Genomic DNA, 25,853 nt, shown 5'->3' on the forward strand with positions numbered 1-25,853 from the left:
TTGGTCAAAAAGGTTTTGCCATCTTGAATTGTTAGCAGTACTTTGGCATTGCAGTTATCAGTGCATAACTGATAAAGGTGGATGGCTCACAGCTGTGAGTGCAGTGCAAAATTTAGCTTTGTCTGTTATGTTTAGAACACAAGACCCATATATTCCTACATAACATGGTCGAGTATTTAAATGACAAAGGGAAGAACTGCAACAATATTAACATGGAGCGTCACAGGGAGAAGGGATATCCTGACATGCGAGGGTGCTTGTTAGACCCAGCAAACTTAATTTTTAGAGTCAGCTGCTGGGTTTGCAGTGTTTCAGGGGTTTAGTTGTATTTCTGCTCAGAGATTGCTCAGAAATCACTCTCACAGTAGAGGTCATTCACTAAGTGCCAGAGCACATTAATAACAGATCGACTTAAATAATAGCTTACTAATGCTAACTAACAGCAGCTAACAGAGGCCAACAGCAGCTAACAACAGCTAACACCGGTTGACAGTGGCTAACAGGAGGCAACAGTCTCTTCAGACTACAGTTTTTGGTACTTCTGCATTAGTTTTATCTTGCAGCCCTGGAGGCTGCTGCTTGGGAAGGACAAGACTACATTATAATTAAATAGTTGAGTTTTCTGAATGAATAATAACTTGAGGCGAGAGTGATATTTTCTGTCTTTTAGTAACCACTATCTTGTGTATGCCACAGAGAGCCAGAGAAGCACTTCTCCTTAGTCTTTCAAAACTTTAAACCTGTTCTTATCAGGAACCTGGCTTTAAACATCCCACTTCCTTATCAAAACACCAAACATTAAACTCGGAGCCCTGCAGGTTTCCATCCTGGCAGCAGGTTAATTACACCTGGTGTCCCAGGTGTTAACCAGTCCCTGATTAGATGGCTGGAGCGAAACATTGAAGGGAATCCGAACTGCTTTGGTCCGTGACCCATTAACGCAAAGTTAACAGGCTTTTTGGTGTTAATCCCAGCACTTTAAAGGTTTGGATTATGAGTTAACGCCCAGTCAAAGTAAAATTGGTGTTAGAAGGTGAAGAAAGGTGAGATAGAGGAGGCCGCGAGGCTCACTCAAAAATCAAGGATAGACATGATAATAAATTCACGCCATTGAAGACAGTTAAAACTGTTTACAGTACACAGCACACAGGAGCACTGTGCAGAAGCACACGCATCCACATGATGCACGCATGCATCGAAGCACCAACCAGCTTCCTGTGCACTGTAGAGAGGATTTCTGCCTCAGGGACATCAGTGAACTTCCGAAACGCCAGCAGAGGTCAGAGAGGTAGGGATAGAGCGAGATCATTTCCATGTGGTCTCTGATCCCGCCTCTTAAATATTTAATAGAGGAGGCAAGAGAGTCCAGTCGAGGCTTTGAGGATCATCCCAGCCGTTTTTCTTTCATCTCCCACCACCCACCATGTCTTCTGTGCTCCACAGCTTCCATCTTCTTCATCCTCGCTCTCTCTTTTTTCTTCCTCCTTTTCAGCCCGCTGCCCTCCTCCTCCCTGCTCGTGACCTCATGCCTTTTTTCTTTGCATTTTCATCTGAGCGCTGCTCATTACATCAAGCTCATTCACACACACACACACGTGTTACTGCACATCTGATCATTGTTACTCACTTTACCGTAGCCCTTGAAGCTGAACTCTGAAGAACATCTCTATTCAAAGATGCATTAGGCTGTGGAAGGCAGCTGAAAGGATGAGGACGGAGAAAAGATGGAGTTATGTACTGAAAACAATGAGCATGCTTACCATATCCATAGCAGGTTTTTATAAATACGCAAATTAACAAATGAAGGTTTAGCTCCTGCTACAAGTGAATCTCTCACATCTGCTTGGCTTTAGGGGCGAATCCTGTTATAAAGACTAGAGATGGACCAATATGATATTACGTATCGGTCAGATACTGACGTAAATTACTGGATCGGATATCGGAGGGAAATAAAAAATGTAATCCGATCCATTAAATATCAAAAAAGCACCTCACAAAACGTAACTCGGCTCATAACCGTAGCACGTCAGAGCAGTGTGCGTCACGTGATAGAGCGGCTGTGTGTATTTGTAGCCTCGCTAGCAATCCGGCATTTCATCTCCGAGGAAGTTATCCCCGAGAGAAGTAAAGCAAGTGTGTAAGTTCATCTCTGAATGTTTGTAAAGCATTCCCGCGTTAAGCTTAACCGATATATGGAGCGACTGCCTCTCTCTCCCTCCCTCTCCTGCTGCTACTTCAATCATGAAACTGATCAATGATCAGCTGATCGGCTTTTCTGTCTCGAGTCCGTCTCTCTTGCTTGTCTATCGCCCACTTCGAGCCAGAAAGAGGAAACCAGCGGCTGAACAACAGCAGCACGTTTAAGTTTGATAAGCTGTTGTTAGAATTTATTTAATATTACTTTCAACACCAGGATCTTTTTCTACATAGCTGACGGCTGGTAACTGTGCAGGGGCGGATCTAGCAAAGTTTAGCCAGGGGGGCCGATAGTGCATGAACAGGGAAAAGGGGGCACAAAGACATACTTTTCTTTCTTATTCTCATTTAAAATGTCTAGCTTTTAATAAATAATTATCCGACTCTTACACCCAAAGTTTTAATATGATGTAAAATGTATAGAAGTCCATTACTGTATATAGTAACTGTTAAGTCTAATATACCCTAGTAAGCTATACTACTTTTTCCTTTGGAAAGATACCATCTGTGCAGTCTGCAATGCATTTTTTTTCACACTGCATCAAATTAAAGTTCATTACGTCGATTAAGCGTCATGAGGTGGGGGGTGGTTCCCTATTTTTTTTTTTGCTGGGAGTTTGCAACCCTATTAGTTAGGTTGCTTACTCTTTAAAATACCAGAATAGGGAGGTTTGAGTAGGTTTAAGTTTATTAGATTCATCAGTTTTGCTGAACTATGAAATATTTTGGGTGCAGTATATTTTTTGCATACAGGTATAACAGAATAGCTTTAGTGTTTTGTTTTGTTTTTTTAACTTGAGTATGAACTTATACAAAAAGCAGCAAGATATTAAAAAAACAGTTTCATTGATTAAAAACACACTATATCGGATTCATATCGGTATCGGCAGATAGCCAAATTTATGATATCGGTATCGGACATAAAAAAGTGGTATCGTGCTGTCTCTAATAAAGACATCTGGTACAAAAGCTGTCCACTAATTAAACCTGAAATACTTTCAAAATAAGAGTTAAAGATTTAACTTTGTAATGCTGTTTGTGAGAACCTGTGTTGCCATAGAGGTTATCAAAAGCTGACTACAAATTGACCCCGATGTGTCTGAATCTGCGTCCATCAGCTGACACATTTGATGTTGTCGCACACTTCCAAATAAAGAGGAGCAAGCTGATGAATCAGAGCGGAGATCCAGCCGAAATATTTCATGACGAGCAAATCAATCATCAAGCTGCATACCGGGAGGGTAAAACTGCTTTGTCATCCGGCCATTTGGCTTCATATTAAAGCTTCTAGGCCTTTATGCTACACGTGCAGGCCTATTTTAAGCTCTGCTCTTATTTCAGTTAACGGTGGCTAAAGCTTTTTCCTGCTCATTTTCCCCCCAGCTCTTATTTTACCCTAGGAATCAACTAAAGCAGCTTTGCTTAATTTCCCAGTTCAGTGTTTGTCTTTCTCTCTGAAACAGATCTTCTTAGCTCCTCTCTCTCTCTCACACACACACACACACATATATATATATATATATATATATATATATATATATATATATATATATATATATATATATATATATATATATATGAGAGAGAGAGAGACTAGACACTAGTGTTGAAGATGAAGGCTGAGGCTTGGATGGAGCTCTGACTGAGGTGTCTGTGAGGTGGAGATGGGGAGGATGTGGGTTGCACAAATGAGAGTCTGAAAGGGGGAATGATGGAAGAGCGCTGAGAGCTAAACTGCGCAGAGTGGAGGCTGATTGGCTCAAAGAAGACAGGAAAGAAGATGATTGGACTAGAGTAATGATCTATTTATCTATAGCAAACTGACATGAGCTCATAGAAAAGCATCTGAAACCTGAGCTTGTGGGTCACAGAGGTTTCTGTTACACACAGTTACAACATTATGTGAGTTTCAAATGTAGTTGGGAAAAGCCCTACGACCAACTACTGTGCACAGCCAGCTGAGCAGCTTTAGATTAGAAAGTCCGCCTTACTCCACTGCAGACATGGATGTGGACAGTGTAGTTTGCATGGGAAACACTGACTTGTCTGCGCAACACTGGTCTGCGAACACTGGCCAACTATTAACCGAGCTGCAGTGAAACTGAAAAGTGCGACAAACCTGAAATGGAGCACACTCACCTTCAAAGTAAAAGTTGCACCTTGAGTAGTGCTGGTTGCAGTTGTTGCACCCTGTTCTCTATTTGTTTGCAGGCCAATCTGCACTGCACCATTTCACTGATTTTTTTTTTTTTCCTCATTTCAGAATTTTTCAAACCGGAAATTCCTATAAAGTTGGTGAACTGAAGGCAACCAATTTGAGAGCAACAGCTTAGTGTTAGAAGAAAAAGATAGAAATCATCAGAGTTTACTGATTTCAGGGGAGGGGGGTGAAACACACCCTGCACCTGGGATTGTTTCCTACACTCTTCTCAAGCTGGAGAGCAAGTGCCAAAATGAATTAATTGTGTCATTAATTAATTAATATTAGAAATTAATAATGTAGTAATTGTATTAGAGTATATGAATTGATATTTAATTAATTCCCATTTTAATCAATAATGACACATGTAATTAATTATTTGATGATGTGTTTATTTACTTCATCTTGGCACTTGTGGGCCACCACAGTCAGTTCCACCAGACCAAAAAATAGCGATTATGTTATTTATTTATTTTATATTACATTTATTGTTATTTTAATTAGGTCATTACTTATTTTAATCGTTATTAGCACTGAGAACTAAGTAAGTGGCTCTTGTTCTCCCATGTTTTCTGTGAATGACAATCAAAGCTCCCTTAATCCTTGATATGATCTGACTTTTCGAACCACTGGACCGCACATCAAAAGCAACATTTCTAGACTCTTTGACATTTAAGTTTTTATTGATTTTGCAGCATATACTTAAACCTGTATAAGAGGGAGGAAAAAAAAACACACACACACACGCAAGAAAACTGCTGGTGTGCACCCCTGCCCTTACAAGTCTAAAAGAAAGAAAGGAGAAACTAACTAACAGTGGGTTCCAAGAGAAGAAACACAGAAATGGGCAAATAAAAATGACGGTAAAGTAACATTTGGACCGGTGGTCACAGTTAATAATCCTTCAGATTATGATAATATGGTCATGATTTCCTGTTTGCTTCAGATAGCTCCAAAAATAGTCCCAATGTTCATATTTGACTTCTGTATCATTTTTAAGTTTATTCAGCATGGACTCATAGGAAGCAGTCTCTGCCATTGCTCTGATCCAGTCTTTTAGCTCAGAACATGCTGTAGTCTTCCAGTGCCTAAGGATAATCCTTGATGCAGTTACCAGTCCAACCATAACAACCGTAAAAATATTATTATGAATTCTTGGAATATGAGAACGGTCTCCTAACAAGCACAATTCAGGAGTTAAGGGCACTTCTAATCCTGACCAACCTTTTAAAAGTGTGACGACTTTCTTCCAAAAAGGAGCTATAAGGGAACATTCCCAAAAACAATGTAGGAAAGTCCCCGCCCCAATTTTACATTTCCAACAGAGATTGTCAGGCATAAGCTTCATACAGTGTAATCTTGTTGGAGTATGATAATATCTATGCAGAATTTTATATTGTACTCCTCGCCTCCTTAACATAAATCCCATTTTCTGCCAAAATGACCATCCATTTTTCGTTTGAAATTGGTGCATTTAAATCTTTCTGCCACAAAGTTTTAATGTTCGAACATTCCCCACTTCTGTTATCATTTACCAATCTATAAAAACATGATGCTGTGTGGTGCTCCTGAGGCATATTTATAAAATTTAGAACAAGATTTTCATGTCCCCTTCTGAACTTCGAAGTTACAGAGTGTCTAATTTGCAAATATCTCCAGAAATTTTCCTTCCCTTCCAATTTGTATGTTTGAACAGGGTCTCTATAGGACATAAATTCCCCATCTTTAAATAAGTCGCTAGTAACATTTATGCCATGAGACTGCCACAGTTTCCAAAACACAATTTTTTTCCCTATACGAATAGCTGGATTGTTCCAAAGAGATCAGTAAAACTGCACATGAGGTGATATTTTAAGAATTCTATGTATATTGAGCCAAACCTGGCTAGAGTGAAGCAAAATTGGGTTCGTTGAAGTGCAGCTTTGAGACAGCATACCTTTTGGATCAAAAGGAGTATAAATCTCAGACTCTATACTTAGCCATTCCTGTCCTGCTTGATTTTTTTCCCCAGTAATTAACCAATTTTGCCACCTCGAATGAGACTGAATATAATCTTGGATTGGGTAAACTTAATCCACCCTTCTCTCTAGGAGCATATAATTTACTTAGCTTGATTCTTTCCCTTTTCCCATTCCACAGAAACTGCTTAATTAAGTCTTCATACTGTTTAAAGAGACCGGGCGGTATCGCAATTGGTAACATCATTGCTACATAGTTAAATTGGGGAGCTATAATCATTTTTACAATATTTATTTTGCCCCACAGTGAGATTTTTAATTTGCCCCATTTTTCTATATTTGTTTTTATTTTTAGAAGGACGGTCAAAATTAAGTTTGGGTAGGTCCTCCATATCTTGGTTTAGTCTAATCCCGAGATACTTCATCCCTCTAGGTACCGATTTAAAATTGAATTTTTCTACCATGTATGGATAGCATAGTGGGGATAGTGGCATTACTTCAGACTTTCCCCAGTTAATAGTATAACCTGACAGCTCAGAGAACGCCTTTATGGTGTCCATTAAATGCGGCACTGATAAGAGTGGGTCTGTTATAATGGCAAGAATATCATCAGCATAGAGGAGGAGTTTGTGTTCCTGCTACCCACCTATGACGCCTTTAATCTCCTTGTTTGATCTGATACTCACTGCCAATGTTTCTATAAAAATTAAGAACAAAAGGGGGCTTAAAGAACAGCCCTGACGAGCTCCACGTGACAAACTAAAGAAGGGTGAAACCATACCATTTGATATTACCGCCGCCTTTGGTTCTTTGTATAGCACTTTAACCCAGTTTAGAAAGTGTGGACCAAACCCGAACCGCAACAAGGTTGAAAAAAAAAGCTCCATTCAACTTTGACAAAAGCCTTCTCTGGAGGAGAAAGCTGCTATCTTTAGACTGGCTCAACTACATTAAAAGGAGTAGCTTTCGAATGTCATCTGAGGAAGAGCGTGTTTTCATAAATCCAGTCTGATTTGGATGTATGATGACACCCAGAACCCTAGACTCTTTGACTGTTTGAAGCTGCATTTTTGTGGTCAGCGGGTTTTTGAGCTGTAACACTATCACAGAGTTAAAGGTGCCTATAAGAGATTAAAGGCGAGTTTTCTGCAAAACTGCTTTGGTTAGTGTATGATGGTATTCATGGTTCCATGTTAGCTCCATAATATTTTGTCTTTATAGAAGCTGTTTAATAAAAACATGGTTAGACGAGCCTTGGAAGCACTTATTAAATGCATGGAAGACTCACTGGCCAGGCCTCCTGATCTAAGCCTTTTTAACCCCCACATATGGAAGTCGGAAACTGATCTGTGTCTTCTTCCTGTCCTTAGACGTACACACACACACACACACACATTAGGGCAGAGAGACACCTTCAGGCTGGTTTGCCTCTCATCATCGGCTCCTCCAACTTCATTTTTTTTCCCATTTCCCCCTCCAGCTGTACTCATTACTCTGTAGATGGGATGGGGGGGCCACAGATTGCATGAGTGAGTGTGGGTTGTGTCTTCAGGGCTTTCTCTCTGACACCTATCTGTTTGCATTCAGACATTTGGCAGTGGTGAAGGGCCAGCTGTCTACCGATCTCCTCGATTGTCTCGTCTTGCTCTCGTCTGAGGGGATTTCAGATGAAGCGTTGGTCCGATTTGTTCTCCGATGACACGCTGAGCTATAATCCCGTAATGTATTTCCGAGGGATGCTGAAACACTAGATATTGCAGAAGGCCTCTTAGTCCCTGAAGTGATACTGTAGGAATAGTGGCATGACATCATCGCAGGTAAAAATACCACAAAGTGCTACACTGTAAGCCTCTATGGGAATATTACTATAAGTATGGCTGCAGTTATCAGGTTTAAATGTGCAGCCAGACTGAGTGAGAGATAAACTCTTGTGGAGAGCTTAGAGGGGATCATTTCATAGCGAAACTGATGGGCTGTGTTTAATTTGACTTACAACGTGACTTTAGGTCAATATTCAACATAATATACAGGTTTATTTGGGGGGAAAGGCGTTCTCTGTTCCAAGGAAGTTGTCACCCATATTATGTGTGTTAGTGAAGGAGGATGATTATTACACAAAACTTCTAGATACACATTAACTAACACTTTCTGGACTTCATGGGGTTGGACTCTCATGAATACAGGGGGCTCTATGCCCAACTGTTCACTCAGTTGTTGGCTAGTGGGGTGGAGGTAAGCTTGGCAGTTTTCTTGAAGAGTTCTGAGTTCTGTTGGTTCATGATTTATGATCAAGTCCCAGGCAGTTAGTTCTTTTAATTTTAATATTATATCCTAGTCTTTTGAGCTTATCTTTGATTCTAGTCCTTGGTTCCTGTGTTGAGTATGTTTTTTCTGCATCTTTGACTCCATTCCTGTCTTGGGGTTTTTTTTCCAGTAAAAAAGTTGAGATTTTGGAGTTAAGGTCTGTTTCTGTGTCTTACATTTGGGTCCACACAGCATATCATGACAAGAGCTTGCAGTAAAGTACAGCCACACAGATGTTCCCTTTGCCCACAGCGTAAAGTATTCTGCTACCCTCATGAATCGCATGCATAAAAAAACAAGTAATTTTCCTTCCTCAACCTTGATATTTAAATTTTGTGCTGAGAGCTTATGTAGCAAGCTAGACTTTACAGGATGTCTTCATGTGTGATGTGATTGGTTGTCTTGAAAAAAATCTTTTTCATTCACATTTACCTGTTACTACAGGCTACAGTATGACTTCCCTTTTATGATAATCCTGTAGGTGTGTGTTGTCTGCTTGCACCTGTTTGTATAATCTGATTACTTTTTTCTTTTTGTCATTAACAAAACCTTGAGTTCAACTAAAGTAGTTAATGTAGCTGAATATGAATAAGCATGAGCTGGTAAAAGCAAACATCATCTTTTTGTGTTTACAGTAAAAAAATAAAATAAACTTGAGCTTTCTTGTAAACGTGGTGTCCTGACTGAAGGCTTAAAAGAAAAAGAAAAAGAAAATAAATATTACAAATAATAAAATTATCTTTGTTTCTAATGAGCAGTGACAGGAAAAAGGGTAACAGTTAAAGCTTGCTGCTGCCTATTTTAAGCTAAAGTCTCAGCTATTGTGGATTTCAGCACCATGGACAGCTCTGCTTAAACTGACACTTGATGTTTGCATTATTATTTTAATATTTATTAAATGTTTTTGGAAAAAAAACTTTATCACCATGCACTGAATCTGAAAACTCTTCAAACTGTGTTTTGGATTTATTCTCTTCACTCAGTATATCTCCACATACTCTTATTTCCACACTGGTATATGCCCAAAAAAAAACATGAAACAAAATGAAACAACTCAGAGTCAGAGTAATATAAATTTTGGCTTAGTCCAGCTTATGAGTAGCAGTACACTCTTCATTTACGAAAGTCTTTATGCTATATAAGTAATTCTTATTATTTATCTTCAGTTCACTTTAGTTTCTGTCATTTTAGAGCACAGATTTGTTTGTTTTAGTTGCCTTTCTATTTATTCATCTTAAGTTTATTTATGTTAGGCTCTGTTTAGTTTTTATTAGTTTCAGGGCCAGTTTCAGTTTTTAAAAAAATCATTTTAATATTTGTGGTGTTTTTAAACTATTAATATACATTAATTGATAGTTTCAGTAATTGCTATTGTTTAATGACTGTTATTAATTAGTTAAATAATTATTAGAAATGTTCACATAAAGCTTTTAGCATGTAAAGCAAAAATGAATTAAACAAGCAAAATTAAGAAGAATAAAAAATGAATTTAACACAAAAAGTAGCGACAGTTATTGACGAAAAATGTGTTTCCTGTGGAAGGACTTTTATTTTGAAGCTGTTGCCGGAACCTCGCGTTGATTGTTAGCAGCTTTGTGGCTCGCGCAGCTAAAATCGTCGCGCGGCAGGTTTGTGATGTTATTACCGGGCAGAGACAGACCGAGACTCCGAGACGATGACGGCCGCCAGCAAGAAGAAGCCCAAAGAGTCTCAGCAGGATGAGGTGGGATGACTCGCTAAAACCACACAGCGACACAGACAGACATCTTTATTTTTAATTTAATTTTTTATTTCTAGCTATAATGAGATAACGTCCAGGCGCGTGCGGTCAGCGCGATAGCTACAGTGGACAGGGACCCCGCGCTCTATTTTAAATCAAATTTTAATGAAATTATTTATTTTTTACTTTTACTTGTAAAAATCAAATCTGTAGAAGTTTTCCTTTCCCTTCAAGGAGCTTTCCTTTTCTTCCTTCCTCTCAGTAATTTCACACTTTTCCAACTTCAGCCTGAATCCGCGGAGCTCAGGCAGGGCTGCAGCGGCACAGCGAGCCATCAGAGCCGGCTGACAGGGATGCAATGTCCGCGGTGTAACTCCAACAGGTTGTCGAAGATCATGTAAATAATCCAGGGCGCGTTTGTGGGAAAAACAGGCCGGGAGCTCCGTTTGTGGCGACACTCTGGTGACTTTGAGTCCTGTTTTTGTAGATGCTTTGGCTTCGCAGTTCTTTAAGTTTCCTCGGGTTTGTTTTTGCGTCTTTCTGATCAAATTGTCTCGTTTTTGGTTGTTTGTTTGTTTTTTTGTTTTTAGATTCTTTCGTGTGTTAATCTGCTCAGTTTGCGCATAATTGTTGTGTTTCCATCACATGCACAGACAATAATAACAGGTACAGCATATTTATGGTTGAGTGGTGCAAAGATGTTGGAATAGATTAGGAATGGATAACTCGTTGCTGCATATACAGTATATATTGACTATTAATAAGTATATAAGTGGTTTACAAACATGTACAGCAGAATAAAATATTCCCATTTCTGTTCATTTGTGCTCATTCTCAGTGTTTGTGTTTCGTTTTGTGTCTCTTCATTGTCATCTTTTTGATGTTTTGGTGATTTTGTGTCTTTTTTGTTGTTGTTGCTTTGAGTCTTTTTGTGCTCTTACTGTTTCTTATTTTAAATGTCTTCCTGTTCATCTTCTTTCTTACTTCTTGTGTTTGATTCCCTTTTTGTCTCTCTTTGGTGGTTTTGTGTCTCAGTTTTTGCATCTAGTTTTTTCATTATTTTCAGTCTTGTTGTGGTAGATCTGGCAGTTTTTTGAGTTTAAATGTTGTGTGTCTTGTTCTTTATCTCTTCATTGTCATCTCTTTTGATTTTTGTTTCTCATCTTTTTGTGGGAGTTTCTGCCTGTGCTCTTACTGTTTATTTTAAATCCTTTGTGTCTCGCTTTTGCATTTTTCTATTTCTTCCTGCTCAACTTATTATTTCTTAATTTACTCAGTAAATGTGTCACATTTTGACTCTCTGTGTGCTAGTTGTGTCTAAATCCTGTCTCCATTTGCTTGTTTTTCATCATTGTGGTAGATCGTGGTGTTTTCTAGTTTAAATGTTATTTGTCTCATTTAGTGTCTTCATCGGGTCATTTTATTTTGCTTTTTGTTCATCTTTATTCTCATTACTGTCACGTGTTTGTGGTAGCTTGGCATTTATGAAGCCTTGTGTCTAATTTGTCGTCTCTTTGTGTTTGATTGTCATTGTAGCTCCTGTTTTAGTAGCTTCGTGGGTTTTTTTGTCTTTCTTTTGCTCATTTTCAGTGTTTTGTGTGTCACTTGGAATCAAATTGTGCACATTTGTTGCTAGTTTTTTGGTTGTTTTGGATCTTTGAGGAGCTTTGTGCCTCCTTCGGTCGGTCTGTTTTGCACATGGATGTAACCAGGGTTTAGAAATTAGTGTGGTACAGTAACGTTTTTGCCGTTACGCTTTGCTCTTTTGCAGGAGTGACTATGTCTGTAGAAACATGTAAGATGAAATAACAAAAGTAGAGAATTATGGCTTCATTTAAAATGAAAACAGCACAAGGGAGGAAGTTACTTACTCGATGGCTCCTGTCCTGCTGTGCCTCTGATTCACTCCTCCTGTCTAAACCAACCAGTTATCATTTCTCATGAGTCATCGGCCTAAACGCGGCCCAATCAGGAGCGGTGTAGGGTGGGCCATAATGCTGTAGAACTGAAGTCTTTTCAAAGTAAAAGCCACCTATAGCATCTCGTCTCTCCTAAAACATCTGAATCTGATATCCCGAGCCTCTTTGTGGTAATTTTGCATATCTGTGGTCATCGTTGTTTACATTCGTGTACCAAATTTTGTATTTACACTTGTTTATGCCCCATTTTACTCATTTCTGACCTACTTATGGTAGTTTTGCACATATTTGTGGTAAAACTGTTTCTCATTTTGTATTTCTGTGGTCACGTTTCAGTTGGTCATTTTGCATCACATTTTGGTAATTGTAATTATCTTTTTGTTTGTGTTACACCTTATTTTGTGTCATTGGCTCGCAGAGATGTTATCTTTGTTGTCTTATCTGTTATCTGTTGTTTACTATCTTTGGAGTAATTTGTTGTTGCGCTTTTATCTCATTTAAGTAATTTTGTATTTGTTTCTGGATGTGTTTCATGGACGCTCTGCATTCTTTTTTCCCCACCAAACAATAATCTTGATTTTATTTTGGGTCTAAAAGTTGATTTTTATTTATTCTCTGTGAGTTTGAAGTCTGTTTTGCAAGAGAAATAAAAATGCAAAAAGAATGCAGCTAAGAGTTTTCTGCATAAGAACGGATTCTTTTGTCTTTAAAACACCAGGAAATGATAAGTCTCAAAACATTTACTACCATGCAAGAGAAGGATGAGCCGAAAATGATCAATTTGAGAACATTTTGGGCATTTTTAGCTTGAAGAAAGACTCAAATGTCAAATCAGTTGACACGACTTGAATTGATTTGGTTTACTGATTAAATCACTAAGCGCCTGCTCTACAAAAATCTAGCACACAACAGGAAAAAGTAACTGTACAAAAACATTTAAGTTTTTACAGATACTTAATTTACTTGGAAATAATCCCTCCTTATTGTTTTTTCAGTCTTGGCCTTTGTCTTTGCATTTTTTTTGTCTGTTTTTGGTGTCTGTTTGCTAAAAGTGACTGGATAATACTCCTGGTAATAATGTCTTGGGTTTTTATTTCGTGGCATAAAATGTGTCCTTGCCTTTTTATCTCCGAGGTCGATCTAAGAGGCTGGAAATTTTAGCCTTGAATTCGTGTTCAGTCTCAGCGTGACCCAGTGAAAGTCTTTGTGTGGAAAGCCATCGCCTTGGCTTTCAGCAGGTTCGGTTTGTCGATGTGTGTCTTTGCGTCTGTCCCTTTAACTCTCTTCAGTGTATCCTCAGCACACAAACACCGACACACATGCTTTGATTTGCTTGCCTGCCTTACTTCCCACTGAAGGGAGTTTGATCAGCAGACTGTTGCAGTGAACTGTGTCTGCTGAAGCACACTCACACTCTGAGCGTATGGTGAATTAGCTCCGAGATGTTGAACCGAACTCAGAGAGGAGTCGATGGCCCAGTGGTGTGCAAAGGAAGCTCTACCCACTGCTGAGCGTGTCTGAGGTTTTCCTGCTTCGGTAATTGAACAGTTTCACCTCTCACAGCAGTGGATGTGACATAGATTGTTCTGGACACATTTGTGCCTTTTATACTAAGCGTCACACAGATTTATTCAAAGTGGGTTTGTCACAATAATCCTTCAATAACACTAAAGTCGGCATCCCGCAGCAGCGTGCAGCGATATGAACAGAAGATGAAAGTGTTGTTCATCACAGAAGATCTCAAAAAGATCTAAAAAAAAAAAAAGGTTTACTTAGTTTACTTAAACCGGCGAATCTGTATCCTACCAGAATGAAAGCGCTGCTAGTGCTTTCTCGTTGAGGCACAAACTGTTTTTACAAGTCTTAGGTCGGTTTAGCTTCACACAGCACAAAATCAAACCCTTTCTACATCACTCGATTAATATCACAGCCTTTTTTCAGTCTTAAACAGTTGTGTGCTTGACTGGCAGCTGCTGACAATAGATTTAAGACTTTGTATATAAACTTACCAGCCACTTTATTAGGTATAACTTGCTAGTACTGGGTTGGACCCCCTATTTGCCTTCAGAACAATAGATTCAACAAGGTGCTGGAAACATTCCTCTGAGTTTTTGATCCATATTGACACGATAGCATCACACAGTTAGTTGTGTAGTTGTGCTCTCATGTGTATGTGTGGGTGGTCATATTTAGAAAGGTTGTGGCTGTATTTTGTTAGATTTATACAAGAATTGTGTAAAATGAGAAAACTGGGTGTATACTGTGAAAATGCATTGGTTACGTTTGTTACCTTTCAGACTGAATCTACACTCACCAGACATTTTATTAGGTACACCTTGCTAGTAAAGGGTTGGGACCCCTTTTACCTTCAGAGCTGTCTTAAGTCTTCATAACAGAAATTCAACAAGACTCTTTAAAGACTTAATGTAACTAGAGCCAGTGATCCAGATCTTAGTTACTCTTTGGTCCTTGTGTGGTTTCATGAGTCTCCACAAACAACAGAAACAACATCCAAACAAAGTGGAGCTCAGAGCAAAGCTCATCAGGAACTCATTTTCTCCATTCTGCTGCAGGTCACAATGGATCAGCTGTACACTGAACATTATGCAGCATGTTTGGGGTTCCCTTGTGCAGCCCCAGTGGCCTAATGGATAAGGCACTGGCCTCCTAAGCCAGGGATTATGGGTTTGAGTCCCATCTGGGGTGATTTTCAGTGCAGTGGTGCAGTGGAAGCAATATGCAGTACAACCATGATACTGGTATTGTAACATAAGAACTACACATCTCAGCTTACTTGGCATTATTCTTCAAGTTTTCTGGACTTCCATAACCATAAGTAGTTTCAGCCATAATAATCAAATAGTTTCTTGCTTTTGTTATTTGACAGCTTGTGTTTTGAATATAAAAAACATGCAAGATTTGAATATGTTGTAAATCTACACAGGTATCCATGTTTTCTTTCTGTGTGTGTGTGAGCTGTTAGGTGGCAAAGTCTGAGGTTGTAATGGTTCTGTTGATGTGTGGGCTCAAGCTGGCAGAGACAGGGGTAGAAAGGTGTTTTTGGTCGATTGTTAAGGCCTTTGCCTTAATCCCTTAAGCCCTCGGCTATTTTCTGAAATTTCCACCTGGAAAACAAAAACCTCCCAAATTTAGTCAGTAACACGTCCACAGCTGTGAGGCCAAAATGAACAGCCCTGGGCTCTATTGATCAGAGGCACTTGTGAGAATTTAGAATTCAGTAAGTCGCCAGACGAGAATAGGATTTGACAAACTAGTAAAGTATACTTAGTGTACAACTTCCAAATGGTCAAGACTGTAAATTAGAAACTAAAGCCAGTGTTGGACTCAGTTGGGAGAGTCAACTGAGGTTTTGACATGCAGCACACAGCACAAAACTGTTACTGCTATAATGAAATAGCCCAGAGAGAGCGAGGTTGCACTACAACACCAATTTTGCCTTTCTGTAGCAACCTGAAAAACCTGCAGGATATGAAATGTGCAAGAGGTAAGAATTCTGAATCAGGTTGTCGATTTAACAGTATGCGTTTCACTCCAGTTGGCATCTTCAGCGATTCTTGAGGTAAGAGCCATATTTTCTGCATTTCTGTTTTTAATAATCTGCAATAACAAGAGTTAACCCAACAAATATCTAAAGATTGCAATGGTGAACCTGCTGAATGAATAACCATGTAAACAGGGTAACATTTGGGTAAAATCCTGTATATTTAACTTTTGATCAGATTCTGAATTGATGATCTTTGATGTCCAGCTCTCCCACACTATCCTGCACTCACAATGTGCTCAACGATCGGGCTTGAGTACACATCTGTTTGCCTCAGCATCTTGGCCTCTCTCTCACGCTTGGTTCCTTCCTCGTACACAGGCTCTTTTGAAGCCTTTCAACAGAACACACCCATATGGAAAAAAAATGTGTTATTTCAAAACATGCATCTCTCATTCATGAAGAAGAAAGCTTTGAGGGGTGTGCTGTTTCCACAACACTGCTTTCCTTCTGAGGTCCCCAGAGCCGTTGAAAGGAATGACTTTAAGACTGGAGGTCCCTATAGATGCACGTAAACTTGTGTCAGAAAGTTCACTAAACTCTGATACACACAGAATCTTTTTGTTCATCATGTGGTTTAACTTAGTGTGGCTCTAGGTTTCTATTGGTCGCATGAAGGTACATCACAGTGCACAGCGGTCAAAGTTCAACCGGGTTGAACTCAACTTTGACTGTGCAAAGCACAGCGGGGAACCGCTATTGCCCAGTGCAAGCAATAGAAAGGAGAGCGGTTCAGAGCGCAGCGATGCGTGAGCTACATCCTATGTGAAAAGGCTTTAAGGCTCTGCTGAATCTGTGTAGAGCCTATTGTGTACCCTGCAGAAGTAGCCAACTCGGTTGCCAGTATTTATGTTGCATTCCAGTTATGTTTAATGTTGGAAGTCTACAGTGATGTCAGCCCTGAGTTAGTCTGTTCCAGTAGGAAAGTCAGAAAAGCAATGAAAAACAAGATTTGTTGAGCTTCTTAGCAGGGCAGAGCCATTCATGCATCACTAGCAATGCAGAATAATACTTGTGTTTTTAATGGTAAAAAAACTGCTGCAACATATTCATGGATAGAGCCTGTGTATCGTTTATTTAGCAAGTCACAAATACTCAGCAGTGGCGGTATAGATTCGAAGTTTTTCTGTTTTATTGCCGTTTATGTTCACTGTCGCCATCGTGGATTGTTAACTTGGGGTTGGTGGGGCTACTTTGACTTTCTAAAATCAGAGTTGAGGGCACATTGGGGATGAAAATTATAACTCTGGACTTCCAACTTATTCTGCAACCCAACAATATACAACGCAGTTTACTAACATACTAGTTGTCGTTGGAGTTGCGCTTATTGAGCAGTCCAGTCTCTTCAAGTTGATGTGAAAAATGATGAGAAAAGAGGAGGAAGAGGAAATAATGGTACTGAATTGTGATGACATGTAGTTGTGCTTTTATGATGGTGCACATCAGGCTTCAATGTAGCGTTTCAGCATTAAAATATATGCTCTAGATTTAATACAGACATATAAATCCCACTTACCTAAATTTTTTCATTGATGCTGAATGATGCTTTCACAGGCTCTATGCAACCATGTGAAAAACGAACTACCCTGTTACTGCTTCCATATGAATGAATAAACTCGATTAACTGTTTATCAGTAAGTGTGACTACCTTATGAAAACAGAACATTTAGTGGTTTGCAGGTCTGAAGCTTTCAGGTGTGTGTTAACACAATGCCAGCGAATTTACCCCAAGCTCAGAGCACACAACGCTCAGAGAAACTGCAAAATCCAAGAGCTACTTCTCAGACTCTACAGGCATCAGTTAGCTTGTTACATGTTAATGTTCATGACAGCACAGCACTTCTAGAACAATGTGCTTTGAACAGACAAGACCAAAGTGAAGATGTTTGACCATAATGCACAAAACCAAACTCAGCATTTTGGCTTGTTTTGTAGACCCAGGACCTGGACAGGTTTTCTATACTGAAGTATTCTAGTAAAATCTGAGGACATCTGTCTGACTGCTACAGACCAAACTTGGTCATGGGAGGCTAATCTGGTTTGTCTGTTTTGTGTATTATTGTAGGGTCTTTACATTACAAAAGAAAGCACCTCGAGACAGCTGTTGTGATTTGGCACAATATAAATCAAATTGAATTGAATTTATTACATTTTGCCTTTATTTTTGAGAAATTCCTGATGAGAAATTTCAGTCCACTTTGAACGTTTAAGAGACTTCAACCTGTGCCTTCCAGATTTTAAAGTGGAATACCTGTTGAATGTTTAAACAGTCTAGCCAGTCAGTAAACATTAGAGAATTGGTGATCTTTGATGCCCACCTACGAAACTCCTTCAGGTTTTAGGTCAGATACTTTAAAACTCACAGCAAGAGTCCTTTTAAGCTTCCAAATTTGAACATGTTTTCCATCTTCTGCCTGTCGGAGATAATTAGACACCAAACAGCTGACCAAATGAAGATTGTCAGGATACTTAACAAGTCAAAAGAAACACAAGTTTTTAGCTCATCTCTATGGCTCTACCGAGGGCAGACAGACTGCTGGAAAACATGCAGTTTGATGTGTTTGATGTACGAACAAGGCTTCATGCTGTCTTCCCTTTATGCTTCTCCCTCTCAAGCTCAGAAGAAAGGCCACTTAGTCAGCATGTGACAGCTTCCTATTACAGTCCCCTGCAGTGTCGCTGCTGGAAACATCCGAGTGCTCGTCCGCAGCCGTCTCCTGGCCCCTTGCGAGGTTAAACTAAAAACCCTGCTTGCATCATTTCTTTCTCATCTTTTCTCTCACTTGTCAATGTCTTGGCTGCGGGTTCAACTTTCATCATCGGAGGCTGGAGTGAGGAATGATGTAAGCTGGTAGCTTCTTGAGAAGCTACGGTTCATTGGATGTCTTGGAATCCTTAAGCAAACTTTCAGCCTAAGAGCACAACGTGTGAAAGCTCAGATCAGATTTTCCACTTTAGCTCGGAGGATAATCACCGCTCTGTCTAGACGACGGGAGTGTTATATGACCGTAGAAGTCAAAATTCAATCCTGACTGATGCTGGAGATGAACGCCAGCGAGTCTGCTCTATTTTTATATCTCGCTTCCATTAAAAATAGTGAATTCCTTCTAATGTTTTCTAAATGCACTTCAAACAATAGGAGGAAATAAAGGGACTGTTCTTCCCACATCATCATTTTACAGACTGATCCATGTTGTGTGCTGGCTGACCTGCATTTTTCTTTCTTTTTTATTCAGTCATTTCATTTTACAAAGAAGTGATTCACACACAAATCCGTATTAAAACAGCTGGATACCAATTATCCAAGTTATATTAGTTTTTATAATGTATTCATTTGCAGTATGCTGGAAGCTTCTCATCCATACACACACACACCGACACAGTAAGCTTGTGTATTTACTCGTGTATCTTCCTTCAGGTGTTAGAGTAGCAGGAGTCGGTGAGCCGATGCGCTTATCCTCTTTTTTTCCTCATTATTGCGCTACTTCTTTCTTTGTTACACAATATGTACATTTATGTCGATAATGATAATAAATAAAGCAATAACAATCACATTAAAAGAATAAGACTAACAAGAGGAGCTCCTCCTGGCAAAGCAAACATGTTTGGCACAGGTTCAGACTCTGTTGTACAGGACACAGATTATGAAACAGTGGTTCATAAGTACATGCAGATATGATTTCTGTTTGCTTTGTGTCTCTGACTCTGTAGCCTGCTGATATTTTACCTGATTTTGTATCACTCTGCATGTTTTTTCCCCTGTTTAGTTTTAAATCTCGTTGTGTGATTGTGTGACACAGTTTTGTTTTTGTTGCATCTTTGCTTGTGTTTTATATCTCATTTTAGTTTTTGAACATTTTTGTTTTTGTAGATATTCTCTGTATCTTTTTGTTTCTTATTGCAGTAGTTTTTGTCTCCGTTTGACACATTTTGCGTCTCTTCTGCTTATTGCATGTTTCAATTTCCTTTTAGCCAGTAGTTCAAGCCTTTCTTGACCAACGGTTACATGTAAAATATGTATAAAAATAAAAATATGATCACCTGTCCTCAGTAACTCACTGTACTATGTGACTTTTTGTTTGTGTGCCCTGTCATGAGGAAAACAATGGAGCTGATGAAGAGCAGGTGCCTCTCAGCATTGAGTGTGCACCAACAGGTGTTCATTATCACACTTGACCTGACTGTATCTAGTTCTGCATTATTAGGGAAGTGTTAAACATAACAGTGTGTAACCTAACCTCTCCACAGATTTTCTGTGGCCTCTGAAGCCAATGTGTTGAATGGAATGATTTACTCAAGGGCTCTGGAGGTCCATATGCACGTAAACTTGTGTCATAAAGTTCCTTGTGTGGTTGAGCTTAGCCCGGCTGTACGCCTTGTTTCTATTGGTCGCGTGAAGGTAGGTCACAGAGTGGGCAGCATGCGCGAGTACTCTTTGCTGGTGTGGTTGTGGACAAGCAGGGGGACCTTATGGTACTGCAAGATTTTAGTCCATTACAGCGTAGTTTGTTACCAGCGCTGTTCTTAGGTCCTGTGGTTTCAGCTGCCTTCAGATCATTAACAAGCTCCTCCCATGTAGTTTTGGGCTGATCCACCACCTCACCTTCTTGCTGATGGCCTTGTAGCCCACTAGAGGCTTGTGCGGGTCTACAGTCTTGTCCCTGATGTCCTTTGACAGCTCTTCATGGAAGAAACTGATTCTGTGCTTTATGCAATTGTTTGGCATTGGCAAAGAAGTTTTTCATGGTTCAGCCCACATTACATTTTCCTTATAAATGTGGCACAACTTAAGGGGAAAGAAACAGGCTTTCCAACTGTACAAAAAGACAGGTAGTATTGTTACAACAAAGGAATAATCAACCAAATGTCTTTGATAAAAAAAAGAATATCAAAGTTCGTCTTCCAGGATTTTTCTCATTTATAAAAAAGTTCAGTTACCTAGCTGGAAGTTCTTAAATTGACCTCTCCCCTTAGAGGTCGCCACAGCAGATCATCTGGTGCCATCTGATCTTATCTCACCTCTGCCACACCACCTCTGCATGTCCTGCTTCACTAGAGCCATCAAACTCCTCTGCCTGGCATCTCCGTCTTAAGGATCCCTTTCCCAGTATATCCACTATCCTTCCTCTGCCCTTTGCCGCCGTCTGCAAATCGTACATTAGATCTCAGAAGATCTCAAACACACAGTCACAAAAGTCACAGAATCAGTGAATGTGCAAATGATTTTCATTTTCAAGTCTCCACTACAGGATATCAGAGGTGCCCTGCATCACGCGTCACACTGGTGTTAGTCACAGTGCAGCTGTATAAAGGACGAAGCTTTGATAGATTTGGTGGAGTTGCAGGTGATGAATTTTTCAGAACCATGAGCGCTCAGTGGACTTTTACAAATCTCACTCTGGCCCTGTGATGAAGACAAGGAAACTTATTGTATTTCTAAGTTCTCCCAGGTGTCTCAGATCCATAGAGCCTGAGGCTGTTCATTAAGGCCTCAAAGTTGTGGAGCTCTTACTGACTGAACTTATATATTTTTTCCTGGTTAAAATCAAAAAGTGGGAAATGCTCAGGGGGCTAAGCTTCACTTTCAAAAAACTTAAAAAAAAAAAAGAAGAAGAATCTGAAAACTGGCTGCTAGTACCAAGCTCAAAGGTAGCAAAACAAGGAGTTAGCCATTAAATCAGCTTCAGTGCTCTGGAAATTTTGTGTTAACTTCACAAATTCATATTAAATTAAAATGTAATTGAAACCTGGAGATGTATTGTTAATGCTCTACAGCAAGTATCACACAGTAATCTGGACCCAGGGGCTCAGTTCATACATGATTTTTAAGCCTATGCAGTCTCTCTCTGCTATGTTTGATCTTTTTATGATGGTGGTTGGAGCACGCTCAAGCATCTCAGTCCCAAACGTCCTGTAGATGTTCAGTGTGAAGGCCACAGCATCAAAGTCAGTGAGCCTTTATTTCCTCTCTCATTTTGAAAGAGACCACAGATTACAGCAGAGCCACAATTTTCTGTCCATCATTTAGTTAGAGTGAAATGGCCAAGGTTTCTTTGTCCTGTCTTCCTTTCCTCACCCCCCACCAGTGGCAGATGGCTGTACCTCCCTGAGCCTGGCTCTGCCGGAGGTTTCTTCCTGTTAAAAGGGAGTTTTTCCTTCCCACTGTCACCAAAGAGCTTGCTGATAGGGGCTCGTCTGATTGGTGGGGTTTCTCTATTTTCTCTGTATTATTGTAGAGTCTTCACCTTACGATATAAAGCACCTTGAGCTAACTGTTGTTGTAATGTGTCGCTATATAAATAAAATGTAATTAAAATGAAGCATCAAACTTTATTTTGCTGGAGAAAGGTACAATTTTTGTAGTTTTCCTTCTGTACACCAACACAGCAGAGTTTAAAACACTCAAGATGTGACTGACGTGGAAACCTTCAGCTTTAATTTAAGTGGTTTAACGACACTTTTGAATTAACTGTTTAGGAATTACAGCCATTTTTATACAAAGTATCCCATTTTTCAGAATGATCAAAAGTAACTGTATTAAGTTAAGAGTTGTGTGTGTGGTTGAGGCTTGTGGGGAGCTTCAGGGCAAATCCCTAACTGGTCCACAGCACCTCCAACTCACAGTGAGCTGCCAGCTGGTGCCAGATGTCATAAGACACCTTCACAGGTCTTGCAGAGCCCATTTCTTTATAGGTCAGTACTGGGATGATATTTTATTGTCAGCGCCATGTAAAAAAAGTTTTCCTAGTTTGGTCTGGAAGAAGTTACACATAAATTCAAACTCAGCCACATGCAACACCTCTGGGATGAAGTGCAAGCTGGACCACATTAAACAGCATCACTTCTGACTGAATGAGAGCAAAATCCCACAGCGAGCGTAGAGGCTGTTAGGACTGCAGATGAATTCTCGCAGTGTTCGAGTGACTCACACGCGGAGGCACAGTTTCTGATGATCAGTGTTTGTTTCTGACTTTCTGTGTTTGCAGGAGTATGTGGACGTCAGCCCTCCGCAGAGGAACTGGAAGGGCATTGCAATCTCTTTGCTGGTGATCGTGGTGGTCTGCTCGCTCATCACCATGTCTGTGGTCGTCCTCACACCCGGTATGTCAGCCTGTGGAGAGAGACAGGATGATGTGTCTAGCTTTCTAAACCATGCAAATATGTGTTTGTCAGAAGTACATGAATATGCTTTATAAGACACTTATAATCTGCAGCTCTTCGTTGGATGAATCTCTCACTGTAACCTGGAGTTCACCCATTTATTTGTTTTCCAGTTGAACTTCCCGGCAGCAGCAAGTCCAGGCTGACTGTGGCAGATCTTTACAAACCAGAGTACAGCATTCACGACCCCGAGGCCAAGTGGATTAGCGGTGAGTGTTTACATGAAAAAAAAAAACACACACACAAAAATCCTCACACAAACAAACATGTGTGTTGCTGAATATTTCGAGTCTGAGGTTTTAATCCTGCACAGAGTAGCAGCGTTTAAGTCTCCTTTTACAGAAAGAGAAGGAAAGGTAAAACTCACATTGTATATAAAAGATGGACTGTATATAAAAGATGGACTTAATGTGCTGCCTAGGGCTGGGCGATATGACCCAAAATTCATATCTCGATATTTTTTAGCTGGATGGCGATATAAGATATATATCTTGATATTTTTTTTAAAGCCATAAAGTAAGAACAAAAAGAGTTCTTAGTCAAAGCTGTGTCCCAGATGTCACACGGGCACTTTTATTAACATACAGCGTAGATGTACATGAAAAAAACTACTCAAAAATAAATTATCAGCATTTATTAAATAATAATGCTCCATAAATAAAAGAAAACTATGTTGTTTTTGTGCATAACAAAGAGCTCACAATTGTGCAGTCAAAATGTAAACTAACAGACGCTGAGCATAATAACAAGAAGACAGATTTCACAGCTGCTCTGTTCTCAAGTTCTACTGCGTGACTGACAGCCTGGAGTTTGAAATCCTCTTTGTAACCGTGTCTTTTAACAGGTGCCATTTATGGTCCTTATACACACACAATACGGTAATATTACGTTGAAGCACAGTACGTATCACTCCGCGAGGCTCCTCGGTAGCCGTAATGCTCCGACAATCCATCAAGCAGTGCAGCTCCGTAGCTTACCAAAGTCAAACTAAAACATTTATTGACAGATTGCTGAGCGCCGTGTACCACATAAAATCGGTTCGCGGTCATCAAGCACAACCAGAATTCATACATAAGGCGCGCTGTCAACTTTTGAGAAAATGAAAGGATTTTAGGCTGTGCATGGCGTTAGCGTGGTTAGCTCGTTAGCATGGTTAGCTCGTTAACACGTTTACGCCGTCCAGCCCCACGCACGGGGCGATGCGCAGTAACTCGTTAACGGAGATTTGCCGTGTCCATCTTGTCGCTGCCTGCAGGTGAAGCGATGGAGGAGGGGGAGCTGTGTTCAGTGAAGGAGAGGCGAGGCCGAGTAACGTTGCATAGAGACAAAAGTGGACGAAAGCGAGGCAAACTTGTGGCTCCACAACTATAATTATAACGATATATAAAAGATATTGTCACATCTTATATCTCGTATAAAAATATAATCGATATTTTTAAAAAACTCGATATATAGCCCAGCCCTAGTGCTGCCACTCATTTGACATTTCTTCCATCATGTTTGTTTTTTTGTTTGTTTGTTTTTTTGTTTGGAGACAAAAGTGACCAAACTCCAAAGGACATTAAGGTAAATAAGGTAAATGCTGTTCTTCAGAGTGGGAAGGTCATGAAATGTGAAATCTCACTTCCTGATGTGTTTTTGGATCAGTCTGGAAGCCCTAAATATTTGTACCTAACAAGCAAAAGGAGCAAAGGTAAATCAGAGTTACTTCTAGCTGTAATTAAGTAACAATAGTACATTTACTAGATTGTGCTTTTTTCAAGCTCTGGCCATTTTTTTCTGTATATCAAAAGTGAAATTGAATTCTATAGCTCCTACTGACCAAGAAAGGTGACAATTAACTTCCCCTCCTTGTCTGATGGATGGATGGATAATATCAGGAGAGAATAACACCTGATGTATGTTATAGACAGAGCAACACAGTTTACTCGTGGTTCAGTCTGACAAGAGTGAAAACAGGATGACAGCCTGTTGAATGACAACTTGAGAGAAAGACCAAAAAATAGTGTTCACATTCATTTATTTCCTTTTTCGCAACTGATTGCAAGTACTTGTGCCAACCAGCTGGTTGCCTAGCGGTTGAGCATGCAGCATGTGACATCCTCAAGCTCTGGGTGATAACTCTAAATTGTCTGAGGGGAGGCAACCTGTCTCCGAACCATCATGGTCTCTCTTGGACTGACTGTAATCACTCAGACTGGTGAAGGTTTGCAAACAATTGCTGTTTAACTTGTAAGTGTAGGCAAACGTCAACGTGTTGCAGTCAATCCGAGTCAGTCTGTGCGTAGATAAGCGCAACTCATCTACGTCTCGTCTCTTTGCGAAAGAGGACTCCACTGGTTTTCTGCTTTTAATCCTACATCAAAGTAAGGTTGCAGTCAAACTGCTGTCCTGCAGCAACTATGTCACAGTTTCAGATCTTTGAGTTTCTTCCAGGACTCAGAATGTAAACAATTGATGTGAATTTTTGTGTATGCAGATGGAACCAAATTTGTGATTTTTGCCAATTTATCGCTGTTTATCACCATATTATCACAAAGAACTGCATGTAGTTGTCAACTTGATGCCATTTAATCACAAACTGACAGGGGCTGATAAGTCGTGGTGTTTTACCACCAACCTGAGGCACCAAAGTCGCTTTAAAGATGGCACCTACAGTAACTAGAAGTGGTCGCAGACCTGCTCCGTCCTGATCCCAGCCATTTCAAAGGGATTCAGTCCTCTGTGCACGCTAACCACTGTGCCGCCTGACTTTTTATCTACTGATTTATCCTGATTTATCATGTGTTTTACTCTAGATTAGTTGGACCGTAAACTCATCAGTAAAGTGGAA

The 25,853-nt window shown here is 39.9% G+C and overlaps 1 protein-coding gene and 1 non-coding gene across 3 annotated transcripts in view; both read left to right on the forward strand.

Annotated features, from left to right (window-relative positions):
- Positions 1-25,853, forward strand: part of LOC146361240 (inactive dipeptidyl peptidase 10-like) — a 116,329-nt gene that overhangs the window by 29,464 nt on the left and 61,012 nt on the right. The window contains exons 1-3 of one of the 2 annotated variants that reach the window (XM_084922687.1): positions 10,249-10,381; positions 22,846-22,960; positions 23,134-23,229. In XM_084922687.1, coding sequence (XP_084778813.1) covers positions 10,334-10,381; positions 22,846-22,960; positions 23,134-23,229 — 259 coding nt within the window. In that variant the 5' untranslated portion in view covers positions 10,249-10,333. Of the gene's footprint in view, positions 1-10,248; positions 10,382-22,845; positions 22,961-23,133; positions 23,230-25,853 lie in introns of those variants that run through there. The other variant, XM_084922686.1, reaches the window with a different exon arrangement.
- trnar-ccu (transfer RNA arginine (anticodon CCU)) lies at positions 14,931-15,003 on the forward strand. Its single transcript has one exon. It is a non-coding gene; the product is annotated as a tRNA-Arg (tRNA).

This window comes from Perissodus microlepis, chromosome 23 (genome assembly GCF_051167445.1).
Source record: "Perissodus microlepis isolate ML-2025 ecotype Zambia chromosome 23, ASM5116744v1, whole genome shotgun sequence".
Lineage (NCBI taxonomy): Eukaryota > Metazoa > Chordata > Actinopteri > Cichliformes > Cichlidae > Perissodus > Perissodus microlepis.